This window comes from Desmodus rotundus, chromosome 10, assembly GCF_022682495.2.
Source record: "Desmodus rotundus isolate HL8 chromosome 10, HLdesRot8A.1, whole genome shotgun sequence".
Lineage (NCBI taxonomy): Eukaryota > Metazoa > Chordata > Mammalia > Chiroptera > Phyllostomidae > Desmodus > Desmodus rotundus.
Window position 1 is genome coordinate 90,868,659 of NC_071396.1, and position 12,442 is coordinate 90,881,100.

The 12,442-nt window shown below is 37.3% G+C and overlaps 1 protein-coding gene across 2 annotated transcripts in view; it reads left to right on the forward strand.

Annotated features, from left to right (window-relative positions):
- The window catches only part of PIK3C3 (phosphatidylinositol 3-kinase catalytic subunit type 3), a 119,269-nt gene that overhangs the window by 49,068 nt on the left and 57,759 nt on the right, over positions 1-12,442 (forward strand). For both annotated transcript variants that reach the window (XM_045187699.3, XM_024580679.4), the window contains exons 10-12: positions 3,150-3,335; positions 9,400-9,554; positions 11,130-11,220. In XM_045187699.3, coding sequence (XP_045043634.1) covers positions 3,150-3,335; positions 9,400-9,554; positions 11,130-11,220 — 432 coding nt within the window. The remainder of the gene's footprint in view (positions 1-3,149; positions 3,336-9,399; positions 9,555-11,129; positions 11,221-12,442) is intronic.

The window sequence follows — 12,442 nt, forward strand, 5'->3', positions numbered from 1 at the left end:
TTTAAGAAGTGACTCATTTTTATGGAACCCAAAATGTGAATATTATAACTTTTCAAACCAGCTTTTACCATGGTAAATGGCCTTTCTTGTTATAAAAATATTAACTAAAAAATTACTGGTGTGTTTACCTAATGCCTTTTCCTTACGTTTGGGGAAAGTGCGGTAGGAAGAGTCATGTATGGTGGAGGTGAGAGTGATACGCTGCGTGTTCTGAAGAGGCTGCTGCTGGAGGTGCTGCTGGGACAGTGACGTCAGGACTGGCAGGACACGGTCTTGTTTTTGCCTCCTGACAGGAAGTTGTCAGCGAACCATAGTGGGGAGGAATTCAGTTCAGCAAGCATTAGTTTTCAACACTTGGCCTGGTATTATTCAGAAGTCTGGGCTTAAGATATCATTTCTGTCTTCATATAAACTTGAACTGTTTCAGGGAAATAACATTTATAAAGACCATCAGAACAGAGAAGTGGAGGATAGTAGATTGAGGGTTACTCTCTTGGTAACTACTGTAGTAGAAATGTGGAGTAGAACAAGGTCAGTGGGCTGTGTTGTGGAGGAGGTTTCACAAAGCAGAGACTGGTCTTACAATTTGAGTAAGCTTTTGTGGTATTTTTTAATTTGGTGATTCTGTCTCATGGGAAAGGAAAGCATGAGTAAGGCCACGTATTAGGTTTCGAGACAGTCTCGGAACCATTCATGAATGGATAGAAAATGGAAAAAGTAGAGTCCGTTTGTGATAAGCCTTGAACTCTGTGCTCAGGAGTTGAATTTCACTGGCAATAGAAAACCACTGAAGCAACACAACGTGTCTTTACAAGTGATATTTTAAGGAAGACAAACCAGGGTAGATTGGAGCAGAGCCGAGAGTGGAAAAAAAGAGAGACATAATTACAAGATTCAATGTACTGATTTTGAAATGGGAAGTATTCTTGTGAGACTAGCCCCTTAGCCCTTGGAATCGGCACTGATTCCAGGTAGTCAGTGCAGAATTGAGTTCAGTTGTAGGACGCCTTAGTTGGTGTCCTCAGAGAATTAGGGGGCTTGAATGGTGTGGAAAACCCACACGTTTGTATCAGATGTGTCTTGCGTAGAGAAATAGGTTTCCCTTTAACAATAAAGTGGAAATTTCCAAGAATTGAGTTGGTAGAAGTTAAAATTAGAAATGTATATGATAAATACAGTATATTCAGCTCTAAAGTGATTGTGCTTGTGATTAGAATAGGAGGTATCAGTGAGGTGATTCTAAGATCAAAGGGAGGTTAACAAAAATGTTTATTGCTATTAATATAAAACATGGCAATAAATGCAGTACTGTTAACATTTGACATTGGATTCAATGTCAGATATAGAATAACAGTAATATTGGATAATAAAATTAACATTTATCAAGTATTTATTATGTACAATTTACTGTCGTAAACATTTGTATTCAGTAACTAATTTAATTTTCACCACAACCATAGGAGATAGGTTACTTAAAAGTTAAATAATAAGCTCCAGATTATATAATATTAATACGCTCCAGATTAATAATATGCTCCAGCTAATAATTGATGGAGCCAGGTGTTAGGATTTGAACCCAGACACACTGGCTCTAAATTGTGTATGTACACTCCAGTTATCTGTGGAAGCTCTAGGGATAGCATTGCATTTGAATGCTGTACCTTTACATAGGTCAATACAGCATCTTTAAGGATTTAAGATGAAGTATCATTAGTATTGCTGTTTTCAGATTCTTATACTTTTGTCTTCCTCATTTCTCTTTACCTTGTTTCTTTCTTCATTCTGCTATCTCCTTGTTTCCATTTGTAGCGTTTAGCATTGTAAAGCTGTGGAATTCGTTCTGTAGTGCCCTGAGTTTCTTGGCAGTGGTGTGTGCTGTAAATCGTACTAATAAGTCTAGAAATCTGAGAATCTGGGAGCTACATTGTTTCAGTTATTGACTTGAGGACATTGGCATGCTGCAAGATTTGCTTATGATAAGCACATAGCCACATGTTTCTATTACTGCTGCTGATGTGCTAAGAAATGGAAAACCTTTCGCTGTAGTTATTTAAGAAGTATTGCTTTGTTTCCACATTCAACCGAGAAATACATTTTGAAGTGAGAATAACTGCATGGGTTGTTACTATGGCAGTTTGTGTTCTTAGTTGGACACGGAGCACAGTACGAACAGTGTGTAGCACGTGCGGGAGAAATGGATCACTGTCCTTGGGAGTGCAGACGCCAGGTGTAGAGATGAGAATGCCCTCAAAGGCGTTCGGCAGGTAGAAGAGCATCATTTAAATGAAGGTGGTAAGATCAAGGTAACTACTAAAGGAAGAGCTGCAAGTGCAGAACACTTCTGGAATCGTTGAGTTGTTGACAAGTATGCACCTCTCTTTAAAGAGCATTTATTAGGTATGCAGCCGTGAGTGACATGCTCCCAGGCAATTACTTCCCCGACAGTCTGGCGAAAACTTCAGTATGCTACTTATTTAAAGAAGTGAGGTTCCAGAAAGATGCTACAGACAGGTAGCTAAAATCATAGAATATTTGCTACTGCTTCTCTGTTTTATTTGTTTTTATTCCTGTTTCTGTGGAGTTTTTGTGGGATTGTCTTTTTAAATAGTTACTTTGTGAAGAGCGACAGAATAATTTATTTTGCGTCTTCACGTGTGTAAGCATCTAGGAAACCCAGAGACTCTGGAGAAGTATTCAGGAGTGGGGTTAGTGGTACCTCATTGGCTTTGGACTTTTTCATTCATTGGCTCCTTTTTGTCGCATGTAGATGTTGTAACGTGGAGGTTGTCTCGAAGGCATCTCAGAGTTCGTAAGACATGCGTGCTTCCGCTGTTTCCATGTCTTGAGGCCACAGTATTTTAAAATAACAAAAGCATATTGGAGAAAAGCCAAAGGAAATTTTAAAATTTATAGTGCTCTGAAAGTAGTTTGGTCTGTAAAGTTATAGGCAACATGCTTTTTTCTTTTCTGCCCTGCATTGTTTTTCTGGGATCAAATGTAAACATTTTTAGTGTTTACATAAGGAGCCCGTTGTTTACTCTTTGACTCTTCCATCTGGACCATCTGGAGCTCTGCCTAGTCATCCTTGACCTCCCCTGCCCCGGGTGATAGGCTGTTGTTTCTAATTTTAAAATCTTTCCTGATTTTAGGCTTTGACAAAATTCTTGAAATGTGTTAATTGGGATCTACCTCAGGAGGCCAAACAGGCTTTGGAACTTCTGGGGAAATGGAAGCCAATGGATGTCGAGGATTCCTTGGAGCTGTTATCTTCCCATTACACCAATCCAACAGTGAGGTGCTACGCTGTGGCCCGATTGCGACAGGCAGATGACGAGGTACGTTACTACTCATTAGTCCTCTTTGGGTGCGTTTTAAACTGGAGCCTGATTATAGGCTCTGAGTGTGTGTGTGTGTAAGAGAAAGGAGGGGTGGGGAGATTTTTTTAGAGGGAGGAGGATATACTGGGTGTGTTTTCGGAAGTAAAATTAAAATACTCCTCCAGGGACTCCTCTGTGAAATGGAAATTTCCTTCCTGATCTGTGTCATGATAGGACAGTCTCTCCCAGGACGTTTCCCTGGCGGCAGAGCTTGTATCCCTGTCCGGAAAAAGGCATTCTAATGAAAAATGGCTTCGAGCAGCACCAGCTGGGGAGTGATTCAGATCCCTCTGTTAGTCAGTATGCAACGAGCCCCATTTAACTGGCGCCTTGAAAAGCCCTTGTGGCCTTTAAAGCATAGAGATGCGTGCGCATCTTACTCTCCTTCAAACTCCTCTAATCTTCCGGTTGCTGACAATTTTGTGTATATGTAGATTTTCTGAAGATGGTTTTGAATCCTCTGGAGAGCAAAGATCACCGACTTTATATTGTCTATTTTTATACCCCAAAGGCCACTAGGGAAGGAGGAACACACTGTGTTGTCACAAAGTATTGCTGGATTTTGAATTTTAGTAATTCAGTAATTGTTTTACTTATTTAGTAATAAGTAATAAAAACCTCCTTTTTTACTTATTAATTTGTATAGGGGGAATGTGCTCTCAAACATGACCTAACCTGCTAACCTGCAGGGCTTATGGGGTATGGGATAACTCTTCTCCAGCCTCAATGTGTGCATAGGAATGCTGAGCCCATGGAGCAGTTATTATCAGAGACCTTTACTGAAAAGTAATTAAATCATTTTGAATTTGTAATGGTATTTGAATTAGAAGAAGCAAAACACAGTATTTATTAAGATTGATACTTGTATGTATGTATTTCATTATAGTAAAATGTAAACACTAACGTAGGTAGTGTGCTGGGTGCTCACATATAAGTTACCCATCTTTAACAGTTGTGAACTCATAGCCCGTCTTGTTTCATCTGTAACATTTCTCACTCTCTTCCCCCTGCCCTCCATTAGATTACTTTGAGGAAAATTTCAGATGTTAAATGATTTCATCAGAACAGGATATTATTTACTCTCCTCTCAAAGAGCAGTTCTAAGCAGTGTGTTTCATCATATTACCTTCTTCTTCCTAATTGTGTTTACTGTAGCACAAGTAAAACATTTATTTCAATATTTATTTGAAATATCAAAATATTTATTTTGAAATTCATTAGAAGTTTCACTCAAGTCACTAATTCTGTCTCTATGTTTGACACGAGTCATAGAGTTCCGACAAAGGCCTCTGGGGTGTAGTCAACTCAGTCCCTCAGTGTGGGTTCCGAATTTAAACAGAAGAACTGTAAACCATTCATGACTGTCTGGCTTAGTTCCTTCAAGCTTAGAGGCTAAGCAGTATTTGTGTCTGGTGTTGTCAGTGCTTGTGTAGGTCCCGAGCTATTTCTAGGCCATTTTATAACTTTACTTGTGAGGTAGAGGATAGAAACATTGTGTGCATTCTAAACTGCAAAATGTGGTTCAATTATTGAGTGTTAGTTTTTGAGGTTTTAGAGATACAGCATAACTAGTATGGTGGTTAAGTTAGCTCATGATTTCTCCTCTGAATTTAGTTAAGGAACCAATTACATATACTCAGCTAAAGAAAAGCTGAGTATACTACTGGTTTGTTAGATGTACTGCATTTTAAGATCTGAATTTTGCCTTTTCTCTGACTCAGCATAGCTGTATATGTCTTTGGGAACACTGTACAGGAGTGGGCAAAAGTAGGTTTACATTTGTATGGAAAATAATACAATAAATAATAATGCAGAAATAAACTGTGTTTTGCTTACTTACAACTGCCAACCTGTTTTTGCCCACCCCTGTATATTTCTCACCTCAGTTTCCTACCCAATTAAAAGAGAGAGAGAACAGTTGCTTATGTCACTTGATAATTATGAAGAAAAAATTATGTGGGGCAAAGTTTTGGAAACTGTATCCATGCACATGTCTATAAAGATTGCACATTTATATTATGTAAATTTTGTGCTAAAATCGTGCAAGTTTTGCCTTTCATTCCTAATTGGTTTAAAATTTCCCCTTGACTTTTACTGTATCTGGAGTACAATATTTATAGTTTATAAACTTCAAAATTTTTCTGGTATTGCAAATGATAATAGAATCACATAAATCGTAGCATCAAAAGGTACATCAAAGGTCATTGTGTCGAAATATCTACATCTTGAACAACTGGATGTTTTATGTTTGGACAGTTAGCCTAATGTCTCGAGTGGCACGGCCTCTCAGGGAGCGGTGCCTTTGCCTGTGTTTCTCCATCGCCCAGATGCCGTTCTTCCGTCCCTCCTTCCAGCTGGGGCACAGGGCTCTCCGCCTCTGAGAAGCTTCTCCTAGCCACCTCAGGGGCAAGCAGCATTCGGGCGTGTTTCTTTTTAGCTCCCACAGCATCTGGTTTATTCCTTTGCTGTAATATTAACCTTTTTTCTCTGATTTACTTTGCTTTTTAATTGTGAAAGAAATAATACAGGGAGCCACTCCTCCAACAATTTCTTACCCCCAGAAGGATCGCCACCCGTATATCACTCTTTTCATATATTCTCTGTGCAAACTGCAAGCATATGTATGTGCGTACAGTGTATGTACTTTTTATAAATTAATTAAGTATGAATATCCTGTAAATACATTGTTAAAAACTCTCCTTACTGACTTAAGAGTAAAATATTAGACCCTTTCTCACTGTCAGCACATGCATTTGATGTCTGTAAAGTCTGGAAATAGGCTAATGAATATAGAAGTCAAATGAGGTCAAAGTTGTGTTTAATTTGTAAAACAAAACAAAACTGTGTTTCTAGACTTCATGAATACCTGGAAATCTACTTTTATAATTTTTGTACTCTTATTCTCAAGATTTTAAAAATAATTTTGTCATTTTCTTAAAACTCCACCAAAATCTTAAATGGAATTACATTAAAATTTTATATTAATAAAGAAAAATTGGTATCTTTATGATGCTAAATCTTTCCTCCTGGAGATAGGGGTTTTTTTAAATTCAAGCTGTGATCTTGTAAAAATTGTATGTGTTTTTTTTTTAAATTAGATTTATTTAGTGACAATTATTGTTACTAATTACTTTACCCATTTTATGTCTGATTTTTGTTAGTTAGATGGAAGGCTGTGTTTTTGTTAAATATTTGTATTTTACCTTGTCGGTTTAGTGATTTATCTTACTAGTTCTAATAGGTGTTAGGTGGGTTCCTGTTTTTTGTCTGTAGCATCATGCTATCTGAAAAACATCTGATTTGACTTGCTAATACTCTACTCAGGAAAATTTTTAAAAAGATTTTATTTATGTAATTTTAGAGAGGGAAGGGAGGGAGAGAGGGAGAGAAACGTCAATGTGTGCTTGCCTCTCGTGCATCCCCTACGGGGGACCTGGCCTGCAACCGTCACATGTCCTGACTGGGAATCGAACCTGCAGCCCTTTGGTTCTCAAGCTGGTACTCAGTCCACTGAGCCACACCAGCCAGGGCTACTTAGAAAAATTTTCGAAACATATTTTTTATTGCTGTGTGGCTCAGACGGAGAGATTCCCTATTAGAATGTGAGGAGGACGTGCCATTTGAGAGGCATTGAAGGAGAGTAGAATTTTCACAGTTGGCCAGGAGTTTACATCCAAGTGAGGAGAGCAATGTGAGCAAAGTCAAGGTGATTGAAAAGTGCAGGAAAAATACAAAGTATTCCACTTTAATAGGTATGTGGGTTGTATGTAGCTAAGAGTCAGGATCAGAACCCATGTCTCTAACTGTAAATGAAGAGTTACTCTCAGTTCAGTACGAAATGAGAAGTCAGTGAGTGATTTTGACCGAAGATTTTGCATTTGTGCCCTGAAGCATTACAATTAACTTTCTTGAGAAATACGGTGATCACTATCTAGATAATATTTCATAGCTCTTGGGAAATTCTTACTGAAATGTCTGAGATGGAAACCTGATTTCTTTTTTTCTTTGTTTTACTTGTATGCTGTGTCCTTCATGCTTGGAGGAACTTTATGTTTTTCAAGATGTGACTCTATAATGAGCAAACAGTCTTTGTATTTTCTGTTGAAGTTAATTCATTTCCATACAAATGAAGGAAAGTGTAGTTTGAATATAGAATACCAGGTGACCAACAAATCAAATGGTGATGAGTTACTTAAAAAGAGACAGTTTTCTCCGAATTTCTCCTTCCTGGGGAATTTAATAACAGTGCTGCGTTTTTGATTTCATATGATAAGTCTTTTTTGTAATTAGGGAAATACAATACAACCGGTGATACAATCAGCAACATTTCCAAAGCATGCCTTGGTAATGAAGACTAGCAGTGAAAATGAATTACTTCTACCTCCCAAGAAGGTTACTTGTCATTGAATATATAAATCAATGTTCTGTGATGTAATTCACTGTTCTTTTTTTTTCTTAGAAAAGGCATGGGACCATACCTATTACTATTAGATGCCATAAATTTCAAATAAAACAATAGTAAATCAGATGTTTACTGCTCCAATTAAAATAGTTTTTAGAAACCACAGTACAGTATAAAGGTGCTTTGTACAGTCACTTGATTTCCCTGGCCATTGACATTGATTAATATATTTGAACAGGAAATTAATAAGCCAGTTAAGCCCTCATTTAATTTCCTTGTGGAAAAAATCATTTAGTGGTGAAATCGTGGATATTACTCTGTTAGTATTTGGCTGATGATAAAAATCTTGGGTATGTCAATGTAAGAAAAAAATAATGAAAAAACATATTATGATATTAAGGAAGGGGAAATATAAACTCCCCATGGAGTTTATAATAGAAAAGTAGAAAAGGCAAAGAGCAAAGCAAGTATCTACAAATGCTGTAGGTATGTTACAGATAGGAAAGGAAAGGGGGTCTCATGACGTTTTTACAGGGGGGTTAACCTGGCTTGTGGGCTGAAGAGACAAATTGAATTGGTAGTTGTAAGTTTAGAGGAGCTAACTAGGTGAGTGACAGTTGGAACTGGAAGATAATAGATACTTTAAAAAGTCATTGGGAGGGGCTAAGAACTACATTTATAGAGTAAGACAGGAAGTATTTCTAGGAGTTTTACATCAGGGGAATACTCAGAAAAGTAAAAGCTACGTTGTTGATATTTTTAGACCTAATTATCCCATTGATTGTCAATAGACATATGGGAAATTTAGGCTTTGGGATTTGTTTTCTTTATTGGCAGTTGTTGGGAAAGTAAATATTTTGCTTAACCATAAGTGTTAAAATTAAAATACCTATTTTGTAGGACTTTAAGAAGCAACCCAAATTCTTTAAAACTTGAGCAGGAAAAATAAAAGGAATGCCAGATTTTTAAAAATCCTAACCAGAAAAGGTTATGCAGCAGAGCCCTAAAAACTTGAAAATTTGGGGTTTCTTATGTAATCTTAGGTGTAAAATACTGTTACTTTGATTTACTCCTGTAAAAGGGATCCTGTCTTAATTTCTTAGTTTAACATGAACTGTCTCAATCCTTTTCTTGTTTTGTTTTTGCTTTTTGCTTTGCTTTTTGAATACTGCTTTAAATCAGGCATTTACTGGCCACTTACTCTGTGCCAGGCTCTTCTTTTAATTGATTTAATCTTCATACCTCATCTCTGAGGCTTGCGGATTATGTCCATGTTATGGATGAGGACCAATAGGACGCCAGAAGGTTAGGTATCCCAGTGATCTGCCCAAGGTAGCACAGCTGATACATGGTAAAGTGAATTGTTACTGTATTTTTTGGACTATAAGACGCACCCCCCAAATTTGTGGGGGGATAGGGGTGTATCTTATAGTCCGAATGTAGCTTACCTGGCTTGCTGGGGGTGGCGATGGAGCAGGGTTTTTTTTCCTATTTTCTTCCTCTAAAATCTAGGTGCGTCTTATGGTTTGAAAAATACGGTAGCTTGGTATTTAGGAATAAATTATGTCTATGACATACTGCTTTTGTTTTTCTAACATTATCTTCTTTTTTGTTTTCCAGGATTTACTGATGTACCTATTACAGCTGGTCCAAGCTCTCAAATATGAAAATTTTGATGATATAAAGAATGGATTAGAACCTACCAAAAAGGATAGTCAGGGTTCAGTGTCAGAGAGCGGGTCAAATGCTGGAATAAACTCTGCAGAAATAGATAGGTATGGATGTCCAGGGAGGGCGTATGGTCAAATCTGACAGTCTCCCTCCTTTTCAAACTGTCTTCTTTCCATTTTCCCCAGGTGTGCCCAGTCCTAGTTGGTACTGAGTTTAAAGTTTTACCAGTGAATATGTCACGTGCACTCACAAAACACAGCACAGTGTTTGCGGGCTGTGAAGTCAAACTGCCTAAATTAAAATCTTAACTCTGCCACGTACTATCTGTGTACACTTGTATAAGTTACACATTCTCTCTGTGGCCCCAATTACTCATCTTAAAAATGGGGATATAAATAACAACTGATCCTTAAGGGTTGTTGAAAGATTAAATGAGTGAATACACATAAAGCATTTAGAAAAGTGTCTGACATACAGTGTTCAGTGAGTGTTAAATACTGTTTATTATTATCACAAAAATAAAAGGAAGGACAGGGCACATCAGTGAACTCAAATATTTTATTGTAAATTATATTTTTTACTAGTTATACTAAAGACACAGCATATTACTTGAATTAAATCAGCTAGTAACAATAAGAAGAACTCTCACCTCTGCAGCAGATACTGTGAGGTAGTCTACATACATTGACTTTTACAGTAATCCCCGAAAGGGTATTCATACCCCACGTTTAGGTAGCAAAGACTTAAGTAGGAGTTAAGTAAGTGGCCCAAACTCTGTATAACTTGCAAGTGGTGGAGTTGACTCCAGACTCCTTGTTACTTATACTTTGCCATTGTGCTTTCCATAAAAATCTTAAAGTTTTTGAGATCAATAGGAACGTTTGGGTGAGAACTTGGAGGCCCGGTGGTATGAAGTGTTCTGTGAAAGGTCACAAGAGTTGTTAATAACCAAATGAAATTTGGAAATCCGATTCTCTGAATCAGCCCAATTATTCCAATTGTCACCTGGGTTCAGGATTATATTTCTGAATTTTTTTTGATAATGCTATTTTTATCTTTTGTGTTTCATTTGGAGAAGAACTGAAAAACAGGAGAAAACAGTTTTTGTTTTCCTAGGCTGCTTTATGTATATTTTTTGTTGTTAAGAGAAGAGACCCCTCACGTTTTCTCCTACTGTCCAGTGGAGGCCTTCCGTCCGCAGTCGGCTCACTTGCCCTCCTCCTCACTTCATGCCACACACAATGGTTTTTAGGAGTCTGCTTACGATTTTATGAGACTGTATAAACTGTAACCCAATATTTCCCAAATCATGGTTTGCTGATCACTAATTTGTGTTTTTTTTTTAAAGATAATAAAGTAGGTAGGGGTGGTCTTTTGGACAGGTTTGTTTGAGAGATGCTGAAGTGCTCATTTACAGTAAAATGGGCTTTAAAAAAAAAATGCTATCCGTATGCAGACTTGCACATACCTCCCCAAGAGGCCTTTTACTCATATTCTTTGACTGTGGCGCTTCATTTCCAAAGAATAATACGACTCTAGTGTTGCACAGAACACACTTTAGGAACTTACACATTACCCAGACTCAGTTGAGGTGAACTATGCTTTAAAAAAAAAATGTGTGTCTTCTCTTCCAGACAGAATATTCTACATGTCAATGACATGTCCTGTTATTTTTACAGCTCCCAAATTATAACCAGCCCTCTCCCTCCCGTGTCTTCCCCGCCTCCTGCATCTAAAACAAAGGAAGGTTCAGACAGTGAAAATTTGGAGGTGAGCACAGAGCTTTTCAAGGTTCCTGTAGGCGAAATCCTACCAGATAGACATTTTATGGTGGTTTTTAAAACACTGATTTTGATGAATAAACCAAATATTGCAACTTTATTAAATAACTTGTTTTGTGATGCATGTTTATGACTTTTCCTCTTAGCAAAAAGTGCCCGACGATCATCAATTTGAGGCATTTTATTGGCGCTTTGGGTATATAAATGGATTCATATGCAATGTGAAAATAAACTGGCTTAAATATTTTATTAAAGAAACTCAGAATATTTATTGGTTACATATCCATGAACATTACTGTAATTGTTGGTGTTTGTGATTACATTGTGGAAATGTACGACTTTGATTCTAAGGCTAATACGTTACAAAACTGTTTTTAACTCATAGAAGGACTAAATCCTCTTAGATAAATAGGCTAACTTTTAAGGTAAAACAGGCCTATTTGGCTGGAGCTGTTCTGAAAAGTATATTTGGAACTGCATTTGCAGAAGCATTAGTATGTTTTGTTGAATTTCTAAGGCTTCTAATTTGAGGACAATATTTCATACTCCTGTTTAAAACACATGTTTGATATTAGAAAGGTCAGTTGATTTTTTTTAATGTATTCAGTATATGTATTACTTTTAGTCAAAACTTACGAGTTACTGTTGATGATTGAAAGACTCTTGATCTCAATAGTAACTGTTAACCAAAGTTTGTATGCTGTCATAACCTTTCGATGTCATAGAAAATATCAAAACAGGAATTTTAAACTGCAAGATCGCGGAATGCTTGGGGGAGCCCTTTAAACAACCATTCAACTCCAGTTTAGTTGTTTTGCCCTTGCAAAGCTGAGGTACTGATGAATCGATTCAGTAATTCACTTGTTCACACTTATTTTTTGAGCTGTTGTTATTTACCAGAAACTATTTCTAGGTCCTGGGGATGGTATAATCATAATCTTTGCCTTCATGTGACTTACATCTTGTCTTTGGGCAGATGATAGGCAATAATATTTATATGTAATGGAAGAGATAATATTTATTTTCTGTGGAGAAAAATTAATTGGAGAAGGAATAACAGGGACTGATGGGGTGGGGTTATTTGCAATTTCGAAAAGACTAGTCAGTAAAGGCCTGTCTGGGAAAGTACCATGTTTATAAAGATGAAGCAGGTGAGGAAACAGCCATGTGGTGATCTGGGAAGAGCTTTTCAGGCAGAGCCAGCAGCGAGG